This window comes from Sander vitreus, chromosome 2, assembly GCF_031162955.1.
Source record: "Sander vitreus isolate 19-12246 chromosome 2, sanVit1, whole genome shotgun sequence".
Classification (NCBI taxonomy): Eukaryota; Metazoa; Chordata; class Actinopteri; order Perciformes; family Percidae; genus Sander; species Sander vitreus.
In genome coordinates this window covers 13,540,863-13,565,833 of record NC_135856.1, presented here as the reverse complement: position 1 = coordinate 13,565,833, position 24,971 = coordinate 13,540,863, and the positions used below count along the sequence as shown (strand labels likewise).

General features: G+C 39.6%; 1 protein-coding gene across 2 annotated transcripts; it reads left to right on the top strand.

Annotated features, from left to right (window-relative positions):
- Positions 1-587: 587 nt before the first annotated feature.
- tmod1 (tropomodulin 1) lies at positions 588-21,848 on the top strand. 2 transcript variants are annotated; one of them, XM_078268684.1, is made up of 13 exons: positions 588-861; positions 5,666-5,747; positions 5,920-5,968; positions 6,354-6,490; positions 9,632-9,788; positions 11,775-11,891; positions 14,025-14,114; positions 15,883-16,013; positions 16,285-16,392; positions 17,424-17,567; positions 18,167-18,311; positions 19,199-19,298; positions 21,209-21,848. In XM_078268684.1, the coding sequence occupies exons 4-13, from the start codon at positions 6,368-6,370 to the stop codon at positions 21,225-21,227; spliced, it is 1,134 nt and encodes a 377-aa protein (XP_078124810.1). In that variant the 5' UTR covers positions 588-861; positions 5,666-5,747; positions 5,920-5,968; positions 6,354-6,367; the 3' UTR covers positions 21,228-21,848. The 2 variants fall into 2 exon arrangements, with proteins under 2 accessions (XP_078124810.1, XP_078124819.1); XM_078268693.1 differs by lacking the exon at positions 5,920-5,968.
- The last annotated feature ends 3,123 nt before the right edge of the window (positions 21,849-24,971 follow it).

The window sequence follows — 24,971 nt, the reverse complement described above, 5'->3', positions numbered from 1 at the left end:
AAAATGGGAGAAACCGCTAGCATGCCTGTGTTACTGCAGAGACAACACCCATAATTAACGTTATAGTTAATTTATTGTTCAAAAACTGAAATGTAATTGATAAGTCATTTTACTGGGGGTTACTTCTTGTCTGGGCGCAGAAAACTTATTGGTGCTGCAGGCACCAATAAGAGAGTATCAATCTTCTGACAAGGCTAACTTAACTGTCCACCATGAGAACAAATACGCATTTGAAAATGTCGAACTAGCTATATCTACGTTTACTTATGTATGAGGTTTTTTTTAAGGACTTTTACACGTAGCCTAATGGTATATTTTTTTACATTATCTGAGTAACTACTCCACAACTGTATATTATCCTCTGTGTGTCACGAAACAAACAAACAAGCAAGCTCGAGTGGGTCAACCATGCAGTCAGACGTAGGCTTACACGCATAAAACGTTATGAATGCTAGAGAATCAACGTGTCCGATAATGGACGCAGTTCCACCTCATGACATCACTGGAGTGACAGGGCAGCCGTGTTGCGGGGGGGGAGGAGGAGGAGGAGGAGGATCTCTTCCCCATAAGTTTACTTTGCCCTTTGCGGGAGATGAGATTCAGCCTCCGCCGAGAGACGACTTGGGAACGGGGGAGGAAACTTTGTGAGCACGGTGTGAAATCTGCTGAATTCAGGATTATCTGCGGGTCATGGACGGTTTCGTCTAGTTGGAGTTTTTTGCGGATTCCCGGGTTGTGCGCCTGCAGCAGAGCGGACCGCGCAGTGCGACTCCAGGCGGCTCTGAAGGAAACCATATCTGGTCAAAGTATTCGTTGCTGTCACCCAGCGGGACTGTCAGGCTATAAATAGCGCTGGAGGAGGTACGGAAATAAATGCAAAAATTATACTGCAGACTGTTAAACAGTCAAATTAGTTAAGATTGCATATCAAGGTTCAAATAATGTACAGTACAACACTTTTAGAATTACTTGGAGAAAATTGGTTACCATAAGGTCATTGAGAATATAGGGGGCTTCTCCGGTAAAACAGGAATATTTGCTTTATTTCACTGCTAATATGTTCCCTCCTGTTGGAGAATGTCTTATTGGCAGTGGGTGGTTGTGGGCTTCCTTCTTAAAGTACTGGCACTGCGAGTCCTAACGCCAAAGTACTGCACAGATGGGGATTTTCATGCACTCATTTACCACTTGCGGGGTCGTTGATAGAAGAAAATTAGTGAAGTGTTCTACTGTGACTAATTTGATGCCAGTTATTCAATTGGCAAATGTCTAATACTTATTCTCCACGTACTTCATGGGGCTTACCTAACATCTTAGTACAAACTTTTAGCTGGATTTTAAAGTAATCCCTATAACAAAAAACAATATAGAAAGGCTTGAGGTAAGTTGGGGTCATGATCTAAAGTGGGTTACCTTAGTGGTTAATGATGTAATAAACATCAGTATTCATGTAAAGTTTTACAGTTAATTTAAGTAGAAAAGTAAAACCACCTTGCATAATCGGGATTTCATCAAGTACTGAGATGCAGCAGTTGTCTGGTGACATGTTGGTTGTCAGTTCCTATGTGACATGCATACATACATACATCACTGTAGAGTAAATGGAGCCTTGTGATCTTTGTTACTTCGTAAATTATGCTTTCCTTCTTAGTTTTGTTTAACGTAGCTGTGCATACAAAGACGGACAAAACTGCATCTTTGGTCATCTCGCTACACTCGTTGCACAGCGTTCCACAATCTAAAACATGCATACATGCATTCATAAATCTGTTCATCTCTTGGATTAGTAATGTAGCATATCAGCAGCTAGCTTGAAATGACACTGATTAGTAGAGTGATACACATATGACTTGTTGACCTCTGCAGAATGCACAAATGATCAGACATCAGGTCTAAAGCAGCAACGCTCCTGATTACACACTTCATGATACAAGACTCTAAAGTGGAGACTAATGACACAGCAGCCATCACCGATTGGTTTAGTTATGTCTGCACTAAAAGTTAGTAGAATTAGACAATGTTTGGTTTGACGGTTTGGTCATGGCTTTCACACTCTACTGTTATCTCAAGTTCACATAAACTTTCTGTAGTGTACTAATCTATTTTGGTAAGCATCTATGTATTTTATCAGTGGTCACCACTATGTAAATGGACACCCTTCTTACTGTCACAGCAGAAAACACACACACACCCCCACAGTCCTGTAGCTTATCTCATCCACACGCATAGGAAAGCTGACCAGTTGCCTCTCAGCTGTTTTCTACTGGGTCATTTCAGAGACCATTCTAACGACTGCAATCTTGCAAAATAGTTTAGACGGACCCCAAACAAATGTCACAATTAAGCTTTAATTCCTATACCACAGGAGAAGCTTAAAAAGAAGAAAAAGCTTAAAGCATAATGGAGTTTGTAAATGCACAACTTATTTCCTATAGTAATATCATGGTTATTTGTTGTTACCAAGTCCTCTGGTCCACCTTCAAACCTGCAGTAAACATCTGGTTAGAATTCTCAGGTTGACCAGATAAGATCATTTAAGACGTTTTGGAGTTAAATTTGTCAATTACAACCTCCTTTGCTATTTATTTTTTAATTTTTTAAACATAGCGGGAACTGGAGTTGGTAGCATTGATAACGTTTTTATTCGTATCTAAATCTATAAAATACTGTATGTAGCCTACTATGTAGTATGTACAAATGTGGGGAGGATAACGCCTCCTAGTTCAAGCTCTTGTTAAATGAGTTTGACATAAGCTTAGAGTATAGCTTGAACTTCCTAAACCGAAGACATTTTAAGTGAACAATTCACACGCCACTTTACTGCACATGTGACAGTTTTTCATGACCGTGTAAGCTGTTTGATGACATTAAGCCGGAAGTCGTCTGCTGTAGCATCTAAAAGTCCACCGCTGTGCTCGCAGCTGTGTTTTATGTGCTGATTCATTGGCTGTAAGAGTTTTTGGCACCTCTGAGAGCATGTGTAAGCTTTACAGAGATGTATGTGTATTTCATGGGTGAAAAACTTCTGCAGGGTTTATGTTTAATGTCAAACTGAAAGATTTACAAAGAAATAGCAGTTAAAGCAGGCCATCATAGCACTTGGTTACAGGAGTAGCTGCATTGTGTATATGGGTGTAAAGCAGATATTTCAGTTATGAACTCTATTTTTTAAATGTAATGTGACAAAGGCTGCGCTCATGAGAGACCAAATGCCATTTAACAGTCAGTTTAAATGTTTTACACACATCTGACTTGATTAAGGATCCTGTATCAGTGCTGCTATTCTTAGAGGCTTGGGGACTGGGCATGCCTTGTTGACTTTACAGGGTACATTCTGGCTCAGGTTATTTTTAATTGTCTTCTCTTTCTGCCCAGCGAATGTCCTCCAATGAAGCAGAAGCTTGTAGAAATGTTATAAATACAGGCACGGATCTGTTTGATATCATCAGAGCAGGCCGGGCTTCTTCCAGCAGACTTGTAGCGTTATTTGGAGTTCAGCCCAGTTCTTCATCTTTGGTTTTGGAAACTTGTCTTGTCGTGGAGCTTAGAGAAAGCAGAACAAAAAAACGGCACGCTTGACTCCACCTGCTAGGAACACACTTGCTGACTTAAGACTTCAGATCAAAAAGAAATGTTTGCACTCCTTCAATGCATCATTGTCTGCACTTTGGTTGGGTTTTCAAGCTACATCTCAACCCTTTCTGTCTACTTTGAGAACATTGTCATCCTTTAATCCAGGCACAGTAAAAGTATTATTATTATAAGTGTTGTCATGTGCACCTCTATCAGCTGCAGGTCACAACACATTTCAAACCCTGACCCACAGTTTTAAGGAACTGGGGCTTAGAGACAGCACATATGCCAAGCTTTTGGTGCTATGTGACCCACAAATGTCCCGCTGCAGCTCATCCATTATCAGTCAAAACTGAAATGAAAGTGAGAGAGAGGGAAATTGATCTCTATCTGTCCACACTGCCAGCAGCGAAGGAAAGCATGAGGAAAACACTTTCCTGGACAAGATATTTAGTTTATGCGAGTTGACTTTTACATATTTCTGCTGAGTGCTTTGAGAAAAAACAGTAGTTGTGACAGTGATTCATGGGAGAGGGGTCAGCAACAGGATATAATTCTGGGGGGGATATAGAGTGTCAGTTTAGATTACAAGTGAACAGGTGAAAACTTGTAGTGCTAGCTAAAGGCTTGTCCGCTGTTAGAATCCCATAAAAGGGACTTGTTCATATACTTTAGCTGCTGCAGCAAGTCACACTTCAGTCTGTAGTTGAACTTTGAATGTTAAATGTTGAACATAACACATTCTACATTACCCAGTAGATTTGTCAACTTCCAACCAATCACACAGTCAAAACAGCCTTCTCTAGGTTTTCCACTCTTTTTAAAATGAAGCAAACATCAGAGAACTAACACAACTCTTTATTACAGTCAGTAAAGATGGCATCTAGACCAATATTTATGTTTTAAGTCCACATGTACAACCTTACATTCTTGTCTTGTTTATATATATATATATATATATATATATATATATATTATTATGTCCAGTTGTTACCGTAAATTACACCATATAGAAACGTATGGACCAAACCTCAAGTTTTACAAAAGTTTTACATCTCCAAGAAAGAATTCTAGCTTGACGGTATGGGAAATACGCTCAATGAAGATCAATACCACTCTCGCGCCACTACGTTAAATATAAAAGCTACAACTAACACCCAGTTAGCTTAGCACAAAGACTGGAAACTGGTGGAAATGCCTAGCCTGGCGCTGTTCAAAGGTACCAAAATCCACCAACCAGCACCTCTAAAACTCACCGATTGACATGTTATATCGTGTAAAATTGTGTAAAAATAACAATTGGTCGTTTTATGGGGGCTGGACTATTTCTTGGCTAGGAGTTTTCAGACAACCAGCGTAGGTTCCAGGTAGTTACAGCCAAGAAATATTCTGGCACATAACTTTGGACGGAGCCAAGCAAACTGTTTCCCCTGTTTCCAGTCTTTATGCTGAGTTAAGCTAACTGCCTGTAGCTGTGTATTAGCCATACAGACATGAGAGTGGTATCAATTTCTTCATCTAACTCTCGGCAAAAAAGGAAATAAATGTACCATTCTTTTCCCCAAATGTCAAGACCAGCTACCCTGAAGAAATCCAGCTAACAAATGTGTTGAGGTTAAAAATGACGCCAGTTGCCTTATCAGGAAACTTGGAACTTGAGCTGTATCTTAGAAGCTATATCCAAATGCTTCTATGTGCAAATAGAATAGCAGAGGAATGTGAGATGTGAAGTGAGTGCATCTGCAGTGAAAACAGCATCAAATGGCCTGTAAAGGTTACGTTCTTACACAAGTATTTCAGACGTGGTCGTTCAATAAGGAGCCACTAAAAACTGCAAAACATTTTTTACGACATGGCACAAAAAATGAAAAAACAGTTTAAAACAAGACTGTTATTTCCCAGCCTTCTGTAGCTACCTTGTCAGTTACTTTAGGAAGAAATGAAGACGGGAAAATAAAAATAAAGGAAAGCAAGCAGCGAAATATGATGCTAAATATCTTTCTCTATAGATGTCTTAGTGCATCTATGGCTTTCTAATTTTGAGAGCCATCAATCTCTCTCTCTCTTCACTGTGTGCTTCTGCCTTCTCCAGGTCTCTTCTCTTTCCCAGGAGCGCTGCTACAGGCACTTGGCTGCCTTTGCTGTTTTTTACCCCTGAGCTGGGGGTCATTGAGGTGAGTTCAGGTGCACGTATTTTTATTTTTTTTTTTAATGGCAAACAACGTCAAGTGACACTCTGGTCCTTCAAACACTATGAGTTGACACAACGTTATATACATTTTTTATTTTATTAGTGCTTTCTCTGCTGTTTCTATCCATAGTTAAATGGTCTTTTTTTTCTTGCAGGCTTCTGATCTCCTAGATTTTGTCTTTCTTATTTGCAGGGGTGATTGAGGTGAGGGAACCATTGTATTACTTCCCAGATCCTTTTGTGTATTTGTAAGATATATATTTACCCTGGCAGCACCGGATCTCACATCTCCGAAATCCGATAACCCTAACCCTAGTAAAAGTTTAGATTAAAGAGTCACCTCAAGCAATTTCGAAGTTCAAGATCGATGTTGTAGGAAACTGCGAAAGCACACCGTCATTGCCAGAAATCAGACGAAAGTTGGCCAAAATATATAGCTTCTATCCAAATTTTTATTTTATGAGATAAATCCTAAACAGAAAATTCAACCAACAAATAATGTTTTAATTTTGTGTATCAACTCTTTTTTGTTGTTGCAAGAGTTCACATGCTTGTCGTGCTGTGACATTATCATTATCCATGATCGTAGGTGTGCTGTCCATCATGTCGGCGTTGAAGAAGGAGATGGAGAAGTACAGGGACATAGACGAGGACGAGCTGCTGAAGAAACTGTCGGAGGAAGAGCTGAAGCGATTAGAGGATGAATTAGAGGAGCTGGATCCTGATGTAAGTTTATAATATGAAGTCCATAAGGAGGAGCTTCTGTCACTATGTTGATGTCAGTGGAGAGTTATGTGGTCACACAGGCTTAAAAGAGGCCCCTGATGTGATACTGCAGAATACTGTATATTGCTATACCTACATATCCTTGTGTTTTCATCTGAATTGCTGTTAGCTAATTTCTAATTATTAATCAAGAAAAAAGCGAAACAATGGTGGTTCCAGCTTCTCGGATATAAGGCTTTGCTAATTTTTTTTCTCTGTTTTACATCATTGTAAATGAAAATAGCTTTTGCACTTTTGGTCGGACAAAACAAACATCTTCTTGTGACAATTTATCGAAAAACGATAAACAATTAATCCATGATGAAATTAGCAATTTGTCAAATACATGCCAGAGGAGGTATAGGAAAAAGCTTTGGTTATTAAGGCTAAAGTGAAACAGAGATCAATTCTAGAAAATACTCAGTGACGCTAGCTCTGCTACTGCTTAGTGGCTTTCTTCCCTATCATTTACAGTTTTTCCCTATTAGCATCACGTGCAGTCTATGGGAGGGTTTTTAGTAATTATGCTACAGTTGCTACAGTACATCAGTTATACTTGTGTTTGAGTTTCTGGTGCTTTTTTATGACGTGTTTTTCATTGATGTATCATGGGTCGAGGAGGTAAAAGCAGCTGTAATAGCTGATGACTGTCTAACTGCTCATAAAGAGGCTGGATTCCCCCTCAATGCCAAGGGATGACTGGAAGGGTATAATGTGCAGGACTCAGTGTACTTACTGTAGAGAGATGATGCTAGGAGTGAGTAACCGGAGGGTCTCCATGACGTAAACAGTGAGAGGCGGTGTGTGCATATGCTTACCTTGTTTGTGCCTGTTTATGAGGGTAACCCGTTTCACAACAGTAAAGTACCCATTTGCTTTGAAACACACTGTAACCTTCCCTGCGAGGCTTCCCACAGCACTTTCAGTAAGCCTTTAAAAAAAAAACTCATCATGTTGGATAAAAAAACAAAAACATGTCTGGCAGCTGTTTTGTAGAAAGATAAATTTATTGTCAATCATTTGGGGAACATTTTGTATTTTCTCACTGCCTCTCGGTCATACAATGACACACTACAACTTGAACTGGTTCATACTGTTTACTTTTACCATGATCACATCCTGGGGGCTGTAACTTCAACTCTGAGATTTGTGAAATCTTTGGAATAAAGCTCTATCATCCTTTTTATAATAGGTTCAAACTAATCCCATGTACCTAGATTACTGGTAACATTTCACGATTCACAGAAAGTTTAACCTAAAGTGAAAATGTTGTTTTTTCACTCACTTAAAGTACATAACTTAAAGCTGCATTCATTCATATCGCTTAACATTTTAACATCTTTCGGATTGTTGTTTTGTTTTTACAGGCTGCAATTTTACTGTTTTGGTTCGCTCCCAACTTAAGGAAACTATTTTCAACAAAATAAAGCTCTAGTAAACCCACTACCACTTCCTGCCTAACCAAACTAACAAAAGTAGCTACTAGCTGGTGAACCTAGAGGGGCATTTACTGGCAAAGAGCTATTTTACTTGTTTTCAATTGTTGGTTGGTAGAGACCAAAAACAAAGCTAAAAGTAGAGTATATATTGGGCTTACATTCATCCGGTGGCCAGAAAACATTTAAGTAAGTGCTAATGTTACTCTGTATCTGCTGGATGTGTAAATATTACATAGGTATGCCATATCAACTTTTTAACGTGATAATATGTCAATGTTCCCTGCTCCTGAATAGCCAAGAAAAAGTTGTAGCCCCGGCATCTCAGCCTTCTGTTAATGGAAGCATGTTACAGTCATGTGCTGTCCTGCTGAGAGGAAGACAGAGATATATAGAGACCAAATGAGGCAGGGGGTGGGATGACAGGAGAAAAAGGACAGAGTAGAGTACAGTTAGAAAGGATAGGAGAGGAAGCCAGAGAGTCTCATGCTGGTAAAAATAACATGCTGGGACTGGAAATGTGCCTGTTACCTACAGCTGATAAAACATGTGACATTAAAAGCTGGGCAGTGACGGTGTGATAAACCCGTGCATTACTATAAATACTACTGTAATGTACTGTAAGTCACGTACGAGTATATTTCAAACCAAATAATCATGTTAATGTGGTCTGACAGTGTAAATAGTTTGGTATGTTTTTGAAAACGGTTTGCTGGATGGGGACGGGGAATGGGGGGGTTTAAGTACGAGAGGCAAAGACAGACAGAGTCATGAGGAGAGAGGCCTCTGAGTGCTGAGAGGACAGATAAGATATGAAGCTAGAAGTAGCACTTGTAAGAGCTTGGTTTTGAATGTTGCTCTAGGTTGAAAATAAGCTGGTGAGCAGCAAAGCTCTGGGTAATGTCTAGGTCCTGTGTTGGGCTAGAGCAGAGGTAAGGACTGATGTGGGAGTTACATTAACCAGAGAAAAGATACTGTATCACCATCTCTAAATCGAGCTTCACTCAAAGAATATTTTTTTTCAAAAATTGTTCAACATTTTTTTTTTTTACTGCAAATAATACCATTTCAGTGTTGTAATATTGTTAATGAACACCTGCAAAATGTATGAAAAGTGAGTGTGTATTCTCCCACTGGGGTTTGTGTGCTTTTGTTTTTTAAGCAGGTTTCTTTTAAACTTACTAATTACGTTGCTGCCCTGCATTTATTGGTCGTTTTTCTGTATTTGGTGAGTTATTATCCTATTTATTCTTATTTCGATTGATAGCTGGCAAAATGTAAATGTCTTTTGTGGTGTTTTTTCAGAATAAAAGACTGAGGTTAAAGATTAACTCTGACTCTAAATCACCACAAAGCATTTATAAAGGATTTGTTCCTCAGCCCTGACTGGAGTGCTGCTCAAGAAGAGTGCACTGAATGGTACCACTGGTGCGTGCAAGATATGTAATTGAGATTAGTGTTTTATTCAGTAGTATTACTGTAGCAAGGAAGCAATCCTGGAGTCACTTGTTCTTCATTGTTTTGCACTCATGTTATGAGGTGTTACATGACTTAACTACTATAACAGGGAAAAAGACATGAGACAATGTCAGACAGAAATGGTGGAAAAGAAATTCAATACCCAATGCAAGCCCTTTAAATTACGTACATTCTCATTTTTGTGTAGAATGCATTGTTGCCAGCTGGGATGCGGCAGAAGGACCAGACCAAGAAAGCTCCGACAGGAACATTTCAGAGAGACAACCTGCTGGCCCATCTGGAGAAACAGGCCAAAGAGCATCCTGACCAAGAAGACCCAGTGCCCTTCACAGGGGAGAAGAGAGGTATGAAATGTTTTTTTCTCAAAATAAACCTACTTAGATTAAAATGTGGCTTTGTCTGGCTCATTGCAGTGTTTTATGAAATGGACAGATGTGACAAGAACACTTGGATGTCAACACTGGATGTCAAATGTTTGATTTCCCTAAATATTAACCCCCTCAGCCTGAACCCCCTCAGCTGGGTTATCTAGCCAGCTGACAGGGTCTGGGCATCTGGTAAGGATGCCCCCTGGGAGATTCCCTAGGAGGTGTTCCAGGCGCATCCCGCTGGGAGGAGGCCTCGGGGAAGACCCAGGACTAGGTGGAGAGATTATATCTCCACACTGGCCTGGGAATGCCTCGGGATCCCCCAGTCACTCAACGTTGGAAAATATTCAGATTAACACTCAAATTAATCACGACCTAAACTAAGCCGCAAACCTTCAAAGTTGTCTCATGAAAACCCTAAATTTAGAAGTCTGGCATGGACATCTCAGGTATCCATGAGTTGGAAGATTTTTTTTTATTCCCTAAAATTGGTTTTGACAAGACAACCACCTTTATTACCCTCACCAGCAAGCCAAGCTGTCAGTAACCATCCCAAAAAATGTCTTGTTGAAACTCGAGGATCTGACCACACTGACATAGCAGACCTGTCAGTAAAGACATAAATCTCTGGGTCATACTGACTTACTGAGGAAATATTTTTATTCTGCCTACGGATAAATATATTCTTCTACTGGGTCTGTGTAGCACTGATGTGATGTCATATCGCAGTTACCGTAATTACGAGTTTCCGACTTGTAAAAGGCATTCCCATCAAAATCCAGATTCAGATTTTTCTGAACGGTCCAATATATATCTGACTTTGTTGCACCTGTTGGGGAAGGACAACTTCCACGTTATTGGGACTTAGATGACTTCAGTGTTAATTTTGACAGCGAATTCTGATTTAGTCTTAGTCTTCGTCTTTTGAATAACACACCATTTAGTTTTAGTCTTATTTTAGTCATTGAAATCTTTTAGTCTTAGTCTAGTTTTAGTCGACTAAATATCATAAGAGTTTTAGTCTTAGTCTAGTCTTAAGTCTTTTAGTCTTAGTCTAGTTTTAGTAGACCAAATATTAGCAGATTTTAGTCGACTAAATCTGCAGTGGACTTAGATGACTAAATGTTTCTCCAGATTTTTTGGTCATTGGAAGTATCCATTAGTCTGTTATGGAATGGTATTAAGGTTTGAATATGCAATACAGATTTAACGGTTCGTCCTAGACCTAGCTCTGACATTCCTGTTGTTCATGAGACATGTTGTTGCCCTCGGACCGGGTGCACTGCAAAACGTTAGCGTGTTGCTAACGAGCAAAGTCAACTGAAATCAGCTAAAGCTGCGTAACTAAGACTGTGCAACTAAACACAACTAAGTATAATGTAAACAACCTTACTGTTGTGAAAACGTCCTCGAAACTGTGCAAAGTTCTGCAAACTCGTCCTCCTGTGTAACTGCTGTGCTGCGTTTGTTTCGCTGTTGCGCCTGCATTTGCTGCGGCTTTTTAACACGGCTCTGCTGCTTCCGCATAAATCAACCTACCCTCAAAGATTCTCTCTGATTGGATTTCTTCCCAACTTATCCCACAAAAAAGAGTGGTTCTGATCGGATCTCTTCTCCATTCGTCCCTCCCTAACATTTTTATTTGTTGACTAAAGTGTCTGTTATATTTTGTCACAGTCTTCGCCATCATATCTGACTTTTTATTTAGTTTCCGTCCGTGAAAAAGGTTCGTTGACGAATATGTTTCGTCATAGTCTTCGTCAACGAAATTAACACTGGATGACGTCATGTAATTCCCAGCAAGCTTCCATCCTTCACTTCAGCCTGAGCAGAGGTCTGGTTAGCCAGTATAAGTGAAACCATTAATTCCTAAATTCCTTGGGAACACAAATTGTCTCCAGCAGATATATTTCAAGTTATGTGTGTATGTCTTTGTATTAAATCTGTCCTCTCATGTTGCAGGGAAAGCCTGGGTGCCTAAAAAGATTGTGGACCCCATCATGGAGAATGTGACTCTGGAGCCGGAGCTAGAAGAAGCCCTGGCTAGTGCTTCTGATGCTGAACTCTGTGATATTGCAGGTAACATGATCACACCAACTCACATCACCTCACGGTCACATGTACTATAGTCTATATCTTTGACGTTGTACTTCTGGGATTGCTCCGGTGCCACAGGAAATTCTGCCGGATGTATTTTTCCGTTTCCTTCCGCTTTCTTTGTGTTGGAATTTTAAATTCGGTGGATCAATGAGGACTAGTGTTGTTGACTGCTCCTCAGATCTCTGCAGGGTAAATTGAGACAGCTAGCTAGACTATCTGTCCAATCAGAATTTTCTCTCGCACGACTATTTTGCAGCAGCTTTGTGCGGAGTTTAGCGCCGCCCATGACGATTCTAATTGGTTTAAAGAAATGCCATTAAACCAGAGCACGTTTTCGTCCCATCCCCGATTGTTATATGGACTAGCCAGACCCTACTTTGGGGGCGCTTTGGAGGAGGGTCTGGCTAAGCGAGACTACGCTATATCCATAAGGCTTATTGGTTTAATTTTTCACTAATTAGGTTTTAAATCAAAAAGTTGTTCTATATCCTACTTAAAGAAGACACAGATTTTACCACAGTTAACAGAGTCCTCGTGGTGAAGGCAGTTTAGAACATACTTTCAATAGTAGAGAGTGAAGAGACAAATTGGGAGAATATAATCAGATTTTCATCCAGAATTTCACATTATTGTTTTGTTTCATCTGACGTCTATAATATATATAGATAAACTTTAATAACTAACAAAAAATAAGCACACTTACACACCTGTGCACCCACATACATAAAAAAGCCTCTGAATGAATGCTATTCATATACTGTTGAAAGCGCTAAAGCGCAGGTGTCTGATTATTCTTCATCTTCTCTCACTAATCAGTGGCCTCAACTTCCCCTCATTCATTTACTTTTCCTTAATCCAAGTCTTCTCCGTTTCCTCTAGCGCTCCTTCCATCTTCCCTCCACCCTTCCCCCTCATCCCTCCATCTCCTTCACCTCCTCCATCCCTGCTGGATTTCTCTGTTCGCTAGCTGAACACCGTCCAGGGTATCTGTAGACTGCGCACGGTGTTTGCATGGAACGGGTTTGGTCCTCTTGTCATGTTCGTGTTGTCAGCTTGTGTTAGGCAGACATTCAGTCAATCAATAAACTGAGAGTTAAGCCAGGCTAGCAAATGTAATTTCTGTGGCAAATATTTTGCTGCATGTACAAACTTTTAACATATTTGTTATAAAGAGTAATCGAGATGGGTCACTCCATGTTTCACACACTGCAGTTAAGCACACAGAGGTCTCATTATTAACCTTTGAAATTTAATGAACTCAAGTATTGTGTTTTAGAAGAATTACAGGTATTTTGTTCCAGAAAATTACTGTATGAAAGTTTGAAAGATAATTAGCATTAAGCTAGCTGAGTTGTGGTAAGTTGAAAGATCATAACTGTAAATACTACATTCAATCTCCTTTGTGAGAGATACATTACAATATGTAAACACATTTAGTTTAACCCACTACCAGAGTCTCTACATTTATTACAAAACAATATTGCTGCAGAAATATTTTAGGAGCACAACAAGTCCTTGGAGTTGCTGTAACATTCCCCACTTTTACAAAGAGCAGCTTGGTTGCTTGTGTTCCCTAACTGTTTACATCTTTGCAAACTGTTCCGTTCCGGTGCTCTCTGACCAAAAGACGAGGTGATAATTCTCTCCAAATTGTTTCTTTTATATAGCGTCATCAGGTCTTTAGAGAAGCTGCCCGGTCAAAAAAAACAGATTTCAGATTCACTGCTGCCAGCACACAAGTAGTCCTCAAGTTGACATCCTTGAACATGCAGATGGTGGAGCAGCACATGTATGTGTAGTCAGCCAACAGAGCCTCAAACTACTGTGCCTGAAACCTTATAGCATACAACTGCTTGATCGTTGAAACTGACGGTGTCAGGTTTGACTTGCTCGGGATGCTGCAACTGCTGATGTGCTGTCTGTATTAGCATGGTGGTCCACTGTATGGCTGAAACTAGACAATCATTACATCTATAGACTTTTTTTGTTTAGCTTTCCTCTCCTTCTCTCTCTCTCTCTCTCTCTCTCTCTCTATCTCTATGTTTCTTCCTTTGATTCTGTTCATTCCCTTTGTTCCTTTCATCCTCATTCAGTCTTCTTACTGTCTTCCAGCCATCCTGGGTATGCACACCCTGATGAGTAACCAGCAGTACTATGAGGCCCTGGCCAGCAGCACCATAGTCAACAAGCAAGGCCTCAACAGTACGTAAAACACACACGCTGCTACACGTGCTGAAGCTTATGTAACTATGAGTCTTTTATTTTTGTTGAAATCTGCCAGTTGCATGGTTCAATCACAGATACATTTGGTGTAGGGACTTTCAAGAAACAAGTAAAAGTAGCCTAAAATAATCTCAACTAATCAACTAGTTTTGAAGAATGAAAAAACAATCACCTCATTGAACAAAAATGTTGAAGTGAGTTTTGACTTGTATAATTACACAGCTTAAAACTAAGTACTAAGTAATTCAGTCGATAAAACTAAGTGTATAGATACATTATTATTCAGCAGGAATAACTGATGATTCATCTCTACCCTTCATCTTGTACTACAGTGTAAATTGTAGTATTCTGATATGCACATGCACACGCACACGTTAATGAGCCCTTGTTTATCTTGCATGGTGGCTCATCCTATAGATTCTCTTCTAGCTCTAAACAGACACAGAGGCTGAGCATCTTACTTCCAAATATGACCGACTCTCATAAAGAGAACCAGCTATAAACTTGTGATTCGCCTGCTGAAACCGGCAGTTGCTTTGTTTTTAGCGCAGGCAGGACACAGGACATCAAAAAGTGTTTGAACAATGGGTCTTTTTTGTTATTGTTTGAGCATTGTTTCATATGAAAACAATCAAGATCTGTATTTTAAAAGAAAACGGTGACATCTTCTGCTTTTGCCAAATCTGATAATGTACATTTGAAGGGAAATGCATAATATGCTGTAAATTGGATAATTTACTAAATGGGATTTAGTGCCCCAATATTGTTATTATTCTTACCGTAGACTTACAGAAATTATATATACTGACCAAAACATTGGTTCAAGCTGATTACTAAAACTATTTACTGATATATGAAATAAAACACACATTTATTGTTCCAGTAAGCTTAAACAATACTTTTACTACAGGTCACTGCCAAGCATTTTCCAAAATAAACTGTTCTGTTTTAGTTTTTTTCACTACTGCACAAAATAAATGTCAAGGGACTTGAAACTTTTTTGAGTTACATAAGCCATCACATCTGCCGCTGTGGTAAAAGTTAGTATGTACTTGTGTGGCAAAATAATTACATGTGCAGATTAATTGACAAGTCGGTGCTGATTCTATGCAAAAAGAAAATGAATAAAACTTTCACTGTGATGAATTACCTATATTAAGAACATTTCTTTAAAAATTCTTTCAAAAATAATGTTCATAACGTGAAAATTATTGGAAACTGATTGACTGAAAAGCGGGATAAACAATAAAACTATACATGCTGTGGTATCCTTTATATACATGACTTGTACAATCTTATGCAAAAACATGGTGTGGTTTGTTATGATTTATTCTCTTTTTGTGCTGTTGAAACATCAAAACATGAAGTTAAAATAAAAAAAATTAAAAACATAAAATGTTTGTTGTAAAAATGTTATTCTCTTCAGTTGAAGGATGATGGGCTTCTCTGTAGATTGAGAAAATTCACCTCTGAACCAGCAGAGACCCCCATAATCCACAGTAATATTTAACATGATCTCTGACTGGCCAATCATGCAACACTTTCATACACAGTATAGAATGCTATGTTAATGTATGTTACGTTAATGGCGTCTCAATTGCAGTGTTCAGTGAAGTCTGGCAGTCTTAAACTCTTAATATAGACATTGACGTTGGGGAAAGGGCTAAATGTGTTTTTCCAACAGTAAGATAGATAAATGAACAGTATCCTGCTGTACATGAGAGTGTGTACTGGGAATGTGTTGTAGGTGTGATCCAGTGTACCCAGTATAAAGCAGTCCCTGATGAAGAGCCCAACTCCACTGACGTAGAAGAGACCCTGTTGAGAATGAAGAGTAACGACCCTGACCTGGTGGAGGTTAACCTCAACAACATCAAGGTGTGTGTGTGTGTGTGTGTGTGTGTGTGTGTGTGTGTGTGTGTGGGGGGGGTGCAAAATTAATTCACAGAGCATAACATTGATTTCTTTGGAACACAGCATGTATGTTATTTAGTGAAACACATTCTAGGCATTTAATGAACAAAATTATGTAATGTTTTTGTATTATGAACAATTTGGGATTTTGTGTGTAGGACATTCATTTAGTGCCTCCTTTTGGGAGAATAAATAATAAATAAAACATACAGCTGTTATGTTCTTTTCTCCCCAGAACATCCCCATCAGGACTCTGAAAGCGTACGCTGAGGCTCTGATGAAGAACACCGTGGTGGAGAGGTTTAGTATTGTAGGAACCAGGAGCAACGACCCTGTAGCATTTGTAAGTCACAGTTGTAACGTTTAACACAAAATGCTGCCCAGAATCCATTTTACCTGCTTTATTGCTCCATTTCTCTGAAATCCAGACCACCCGTTGTTAAAGTATCATTCTAATTAGTGAATTAGTGGAATTTTGCCATAAAAATCTTTAAAGGCCGTTTTCTTCTCACACTCCGCGTGACGATTTTCCACTTCTGTAGCACCTATATACACCAAACTTTACAGTCGTATTCCTAACTATGTTGTGAAGGTTTGTCCAGAGCGAATTGTTGATATATCATTCTTGGCCTGATTTATGTGACATTTTATGCCTAAAAATAGGGCGGAAATCAATTTTTTAAGGCTATTGGCAGTATTTTCAGATTTACTGGGTAACAAAAGGAGATATTCATAATCCCCTCTGGTAATGTCTTTTCATTGAATATATCAACAAAATGCAAAAATAATTTTGAACCTTGTTTTTCTTAATGGTCAGATTCGTCACGTCAAAATATATGCAATTTAATTAGATATAGCCTGATTAGCATATTTAAACATAAAATTACAGAAAACTTGCAATAAATATTTTTCTCCTATTCATGTGAGTAATCAACTGGTAAAGTTTCATGGTGATAGCTGTAAGTTAAAAATGTTACCCTATTCACCTGTAGTGTCTCACCTTAACACTTTTCTGTCTTCAAACTTGTATCAGGGTTTAACCTGAGTAACTATATATTTTGATGCAAATCATGTCACATAGTTGTCTCTTTTGCCATGAAAATTTTCCAGCAACCGTTTTGTGTTTGTTGTCGGTTATGGTGATAATGCCACTAATAAAACCAAAACTTTTTTATGTCCTTAAAATCTTCCTAATAGTGATAGCGATAATAGCGATAGTGATAATGATAGCTTTTTGAACTTTCAAATAATAAGACATCACAAAGACATTTTATGCTTACCTTATTTTGGCAACCAATCCAGAATAAAGAGCAAGAAAAGGCAGCAAGGAATTGAGTGAAGTAAGATACAGTATGTGATGTCTGTTTGTCTCAGGCCCTGGCAGAGATGTTAAAGGTGAACACAACGCTGAAGAGCCTGAACGTTGAGTCCAACTTCATTACAGGGACTGGAGTCCTGTCCCTCATAGAGTCACTGCAGTATAACACCACACTACACGAGCTCAAGATAGACAATCAGGTACCAATACACACACACACACACACACACACACACACACACACACACACACGCGCGCGCACACACACACGCACACACAACCCACTTGCATAGAAGACATGAAGACTCATACACACTTACCATGCATATGTGAGTGTGTGTGGGTTTGTGTGCCAGGTTGTGTACACAGGCCATCTTTGCCACTTCAGTCTAATGCTCCCTGATTGCATTATGTGTCATACTGCTGAGTTGTACATCTGTGACTCACGCTCGCTCATTAGTTCAACTTGTTGAATGGTCCTGGCTTCCTTTGCCATTTGGCTCCATTTAGCTGATTGATTGATTGAAATTATATAAATCTCAAATTGAAAAAGCATGTTACCGCCTGCCACTTTATCCTCTGTTGCCATGTACTGTAGATCTCCACCTTATCCGCAGCGGCACGGTTTGTGGAGGGGATGTCAGTAATTTTTTGTAGTCTTCTTCTCATCTCTTTCTTTTTTATATTCATGTCGCTACCACAAATCACCTTCTTTTACCCGCTTTTAATTATCTCTTTACATCTCTTTTTGTATCTCCTCCTCCCTCTCTCCCCCACACACTCTCTCTCCAAACTCCAGAGCCAGCCGTTAGGCAACAAGGTGGAGATGGAGATAGCCAGCATGCTGGAGAAAAACACCACGCTGTTGAAGTTTGGATATCATTTCACCCAGCAGGGCCCGCGCCTCCGAGGCTCCAATGCCATGATGAACAACAACGACCTGGGTGGGTTACAGGCACACACACGCACACACACACACACACACACACACACACACACACACACACACACACACACACACACACACACAGACTCTTTTTACGCCTGCTTTAAGAAACTGATTTGGGAATGTGAGAAAAGTTAATGAGCTGGACTTAAACAGATTAACATTTCTAGTAAATATTGTATTATAATCAGTGCTTTTAAGTGAGTTATGTTACTTGTACACAGTATTTCAGTAGTATTGCATTTGGCAGTGTTGTTTGTTACGTGCGTCAGTGCTGACACTTTATCTTCACTATATCTCCTTGGGGTCTACTTCAATCAGACTCTAGTAGAAGAATCGGAGTGATATCATCGGCCGGTAACTCTGTAGTACGGCCAGAAAGCCCCAGCCAAGCAAAACCGTTGCTTCCTAAGTTATGACATCAGCACTAAGAAAAGATTAATGAGCATGTGCATGAGAGCTAGAAACAAAATGAAACTGGTGGAAGAAAAGGTTCTTGCTATGTACATGCACAAATTACTACAGTGATTACTTTACTTGCTGTCTTTATACCAAAGAGTTGAGTCAACTCCTCTCTGACAGTCTTAAACATTTGACCTCATATCATCAGCTTTACAAAATTAGTACTTGTTAAGTCTGTGTGTGGGTGCAGTTTTAAGTGTAGAGAGTGAGGATAAATGTGAAGCGATCGTCTGCACCTCCACCAAAGGTCAGAACAGGATTGAGTTGAAGTTCAGAAGTATGGTTACATTTGCATATCTGTTAATAGGCTTCTTTGGTTTAGATGGTTTTATAGTCTGCTCGTATTGTATCACAAACCACTTGAAGTTACAGTATGTGTCATAATCTTGTCAAAACGTTTTCCTTCCCCTCGTCATCTTTAAGCTCGGGTCGTCAGGTCAGAGTCGGACGGCTCCTTCACCCTCACTCTGTCTGTCCCTGAGCTGGAGAGAGCCTTTGGGAAAAAGTTCAAGTCCAAGACTAAGTAAAAGAGAACGAAACACAAACACTGCACCGTTTGACCGCTCAGCCTTGCCTTTCTTCTGCCAACATCACCTGGTTCTTTTCCAGACTACTGGAAACCTCTGCCACCACCTGTCATACTCCTCTGTGACTTCTCCACAGCACCTCTCATCGCCTTCCTTCTTTTCATCTTCTAGTCAAATTTGGGTTTGCAGAGACCACCTACAGTGTCTCCTTATGTAGCTGTTGTTGCTCTCCGGCCCCCACCATAGTCCGAATATATTTTTTGTTGCCACACTTTCTTCCAAAAGAAGTGTAAGAGCCTCTGCCCAACATGGCAGCAACAATACTGAAGACTGGAAGATCCAGAAACAGGGAAATAGGACTTGTGTCTATACATTCTGAATTACTTTTTGAACAGAAGTAAAAGAATGAAAAGTAAACTTGACTATGAAATATTATTTTTGCAAGGCTAAAATAACCTGCACTTTTGAAATACAGAAGAATTAACAGCAGATAAGATTAATTTCCAAAAATGGACATGTTCTGTCATATGTCCGATCAGGAGCCAAGACACTGAGCAAGACACTAATCCCCTAACTAACTGGACAACAGCATCCACTATATACAGTACCTTTTCTGTCTTTGAAATATGATTGGACAGGATGAAACTGTTCCCTTTTTTGCTTGCCATCTTCTTTTGGCTGCACTGTAAAGCTGCAGAAACCTTCATGGTCTTCACTTGTATTTTCTGCATCACGGTCCCAGTATATTTCTCCGTAATAAATCAGTGCTATAATCTATTCTTTGGCCACTTTATTTACGTTTCTCCTTGGCATTTTTACCCATTTGATCATTCTCTTCTCCTGACCTGCTGTTCTGCTGTTCCTGTATTGTCTGGAAGCATTTGGCCTCCTCTGCTTGACCTCTGTCCTCTCTTCTACTCTTTTAAACGTTTCTTATCCAAAGCTGGATTGTTAACCTGGCAAAGTGGGTAACTGCCCCGGGTCCCCAAACCCTCAGTGGCCCCGAAGTCTTCAGGTTCACTGTTTGTGATCATTTAATACATTGCAGATGTGTTTGTTAATACTTTCTGCACCACTAAATTACAGTATAAACTGACAGGATAGGGGCCTTAAAGGGCAAGAGCGCCTATATTACATACCAAACTCTGTTTATAGGTCTTGGGGTGTACAACTGCATATCTTCAAATAAGTTCTATTAAACCTGTTGTGGCAATTTATCAGATTTCACGCAACTCTCTTAGTTGCATAACATCTGATCAATTGCCTCAATTGATGTCACTTGAGGCAGTGTCAGCAAGGTCTGTAGACTACAAATTTAAAATTAGAATTTTGAGTTCAATAATGTTCTAGGAGTTCAGTGCTAAATCAGAGTACTCTTATTTTAAGGCAATACCAACAGGTTAAATCTAGTTTTACCTTTGTGTTGGCCCTTATTGTCTCAGTACATATTGTCATCACATGGTGTATTTTGCTAAATAAAACTGTGCTCAATTAAGTTACCACAGACTAATTAATGATGATCACTAACTAGGGGTCAGTAGGGGCCCACACCTCATTTTTGTCCCAGGGCTAGAGTGGGTTAATCCAGCTCTGCTCTTATCAATGTGTCTTACCTTTGTCTGGTGTTTTTTCCCCTTTAAGATCTCCTGCTGAAGCCATTTGCAACCACTTGAAGACAAAGTGCTGTAATTTAAATCTTTCTGTCCTGTTCTGTTACAACTTTGCTCCGCTTTAGCTCAAGTTGTTGTTGATGATGATGAAGAACCATCTTGCATTTTTTTTTTTACATTTTTCTCTTTCTCCTTGTTTCCCTTCCTTCCTCCTTCCCCCTCATCCTTTTGCCTCTCTATTTTCCTCATCTATACTTCTTTCTCTTCTACCTGTGTCATCTCCTCTCCATCTGCAGTAAGAAAGAGAAGGCTTGAGGGAGGACCCATCTTCCCTAAGTGTCGGACGAATGTGTAGAAACCAGGGCTACCCTCAACCCTCCCTTCGCCTTCGGCCCCTACCATCTTTCCAAACCCCGTCCTTTAACACTCTCCAGCGTCACACCCTCCGATGGTCTACCCAGAAGACCACGCCCACCACAACAGGTTCAATTGTCTCTGAACTCTTTCTCCTTTCCAGACTCTTTTTTTAGTAGGTATTAAAGGATCCAATGGGATTAATCAACAGTGTCCTTCTGAGCTTTCAGGGCATGCAAAAGGGGAGATTGTGTGTTTATTTTTGTACTCTGAAGTTTGAATTTTGACTTGGGTTCCAGGCGTAGACATTTGTTGTAGCTCTTTATACAATCTAACAAGGTGAGGCTTTGTCATCCTAATTCCATTAATATCTCCTCAAGTGTCTAGATTCCTTAAAGGTCCTATGACATGCTGCTTTTTGGATGCTTTTCTATAGTTTTAGTGGTCCCCTAATACTGTATCTGAAGTCTCTTTCCTGAAATTCAGCCTTAGTGCAGAATTACAGCCACTAGAGCCAGTCCAAACAATTAGCTTTACTTAGGACGTGCCATTTCTGTGTCTGTAGCTTTAAATGCTATTGAGGAGGAGAGGGGGGGGGCATGGTGGAGGGTGGGGGTGTGGCCTTGACCAACCACTTAACTTGTTTGCAAGCCATGATGTCTCTCTCTTTCTCATGGGCGGGCCAAATTCTCTGGGCGGGCAAAGCAGAGAAAGGGGAGGTAACCTTCGTCCTTATGAACTCACAAGGAGGAGATTCCAGATCGGTCCATCTGAGCTTTCATTTTCTCAAAGGCGGAGCAGGACACCCAGGGCAGGCTGGGGGAACGCATATTAATGTTAAAAAAACTCATAAAGTGAAATTTCCATGCCATGGGACCTTTAATAAAGGGGTTTGGAGGTCTGGTTTTGACTGAGGGCTCTTTGAAAGGTGACAGGACACTTTTAGAAATCCCTGTTTCTATCGATGAGATGAATGAATTCTAATTATTAATATCATGCTGTAAATGAGTTGTGTTGTCATTACTGTTGAACCAAAAAGCTTCCGATGTTGCTTCAAGGTCAACATACAAGGTATTTTCCACCAATTATACACCAAAGCCAATGTCCCATTCAAATTTGATAGACCTAATAAAACATTTTGAGAAATACTGTGATACTGGATTTTGACCCGTAAATCTGATGTTAACAGCCTTTTTCTTATTCGGTCTAAACAGTATTTTAGTGGCTCACAGTCCTTAAGATACTAAGCTATACAGATTATTCAGTAATGGACAGATAGATTTATAAACCTGGCTACTGTGAGATGTGTCGCTATATACAGAATATATTTATTTGTGACAGGCCTGGGAAAGAGACAGGAGTCATTCAAATACTTAATATCTTAGATTGATTGTGTTGGATGGAGTAATTACCCGTTTTTGTAAATCAAAATGTACACTCTAGTTACACTTACATTGTTGTATTATCCAGAATTCAGACTAGCTGGAAATGGCAACTGCCAATTTAACATGTATTGCCTGACATTAAATATTCTACAAACACTGTGTAATATAGAATTTGTTGTCTACAATCCATTATGTAAGTCAGACTATAATAACCCAAAATAACTGTGAGTACTTGAATGGACTTCTGTTACACTTTCAACCAGGTCTGGTTTGTTGATTGTTTGTGTTTGATTGTTATTTTTATTTACTGGAGCTAAAACGTGTGATGTAATGCAAAATGGTTGCTACTGTTGACTCTTTGTTACAAGTTTCACAATAATGCCTCTATCCAGGTTTGGATTATTTCAGTTAAGATGGTAGAGAGATTTAAAAACAAAGGAAACCTCTAATGTCTTCACAGCTGTCAGATTACAAAATCCATCCATTGTATTTTAAATAAAACTAAAATGCTTCTTAGCTGTGACGGGTCTTAAATCAACAACCCAACATCTGAAATATGGTATTTCACTCTGATACTGGATGGATCCTTAAAGAGTTCATGATGGAAATGTTCTTCTCATCAGGGACAAAACATGTCTGTGAATACATGATTTGTTGTGCACTCCAACTACATGCTGGCAATGATGAACTCTGCTGTGTATTTTGCAGCACTTAATTCAAATGAACAGCACAATGAGAAAAAGGACGGTTAGCTGCTATGTAACCAGGAACTAGAGCTAATATGTTGCTGTCTGAAAATAAAACGGCTCCAGTAAAAATCACCGGAAAATGGTCTGCACTCTTGTTACGTTTTATTGGCTCAAGATGAAATGGGTCTGTATTTTTCTGCTTAAGGAAAATGGGTAAACTACAAGTTGCAGACTGAAAGGTTAATTTGACCCATACTGTACCATCCATGTTTCCTTGATGTCAACAACATGTTTAATTAGATAACCCATTTCATGTCATTTAATATCAATGCTTTGTTACTTTCTTGTCAGTGATGTGGGTGTTGTTCAACAAAAGGTAATTATGGATGTAAACATTTGTAAAAACAGTAACTGAATGCTAAAGGCAAAAGAGGACCTGGAGTCACATGTGCAAGTCTCTGAGTCTTTGTGCATCCAGTTCTTTTCTTCTGTCTAGTGTTTTCTGATATTTTAGTGCTTAACTTGTTTCGTTAGTTACATTTTTTTGGTTGATTTTTTGTTTAATAAATAAATAAAGCTCAAATATTTCTTTGTTCTGAAACTTTCACTGCATTTGGTTGGACACGTACAGTGCAGTGTTTTCCCATAGACAACAGTGACACTCTGTGGCAAAATGGAAGAAATACACCAAGTCAGTTGGACTCTCTTTCTATATTGCCCTCTTCAGACGAACAATAGTGTTGCACTTCTGTTAACTGTAATCAAAATTTAAAACCCATTTACTTTTAAAGGAACACACCGACTTATTGGGACTTTAGCTTATTCACAGTAACCCCCAGAGTTAGACAAGTCGATACATACCCTTTTCATCTCCGTGCGTGTTGTAACTCTGTCTGACGCCCCCAGCGCTAGCTAAGCCTAGCACAGATCCTGGAGGTAACCGGTTCCAACTAGCCTACTGCTCCGAATAAGTGACAAAATAACGCCAACATGTTCCTGTTTACATGTTGTGATTTGTATAGCCACAGGGTGTACAAATAACAAAGTCACTATGCTTTTACTATCTAGTAAATGTTGACTCTATTACTCCAACTCTGAGCGAACTCCAGGCGAACTCTCTGCTCCTCACCACAGGGCTTCAGGTGCTGCTAGCAAATCACTCCACCCAAGTAGCAGAAGTAGCAGTGCTTCGCCTTTCTGAGAATATAGTTCCAGTTTGTATACGGTTAGAAGACGGCTGTGTCTCATATGACCTTTTTATTTGTACACCCTGTGACTATACAAATCACAACGTGTAAATAGGAACATGTTGGCGTTATTTTGTCACTTATTGGGAGCAGTAGGCTAGTTGGAACCGCTTACCTCCAGGATCTGTGTTAGGCTTAGCTAGCGCTGGGGGCGTCAGACAGAGTTACAACACGCATGGAGATGAGAAGGGTATGTATCGACTTGTCTAACTCTGGGGGTTACTGTGAATAAGCTAAACTCACAATAAGTCGGCGTGTTCCTTTAATGACTTCTAGTTCTCTTCACAGAGTTCAATTTACTTTTCAGTATGCAGACAGCCTTTTAGTCACAGTATTCTGAACCTTGCATAGTTGCATCAAATCTTTCACTGTGTGGAAATATGC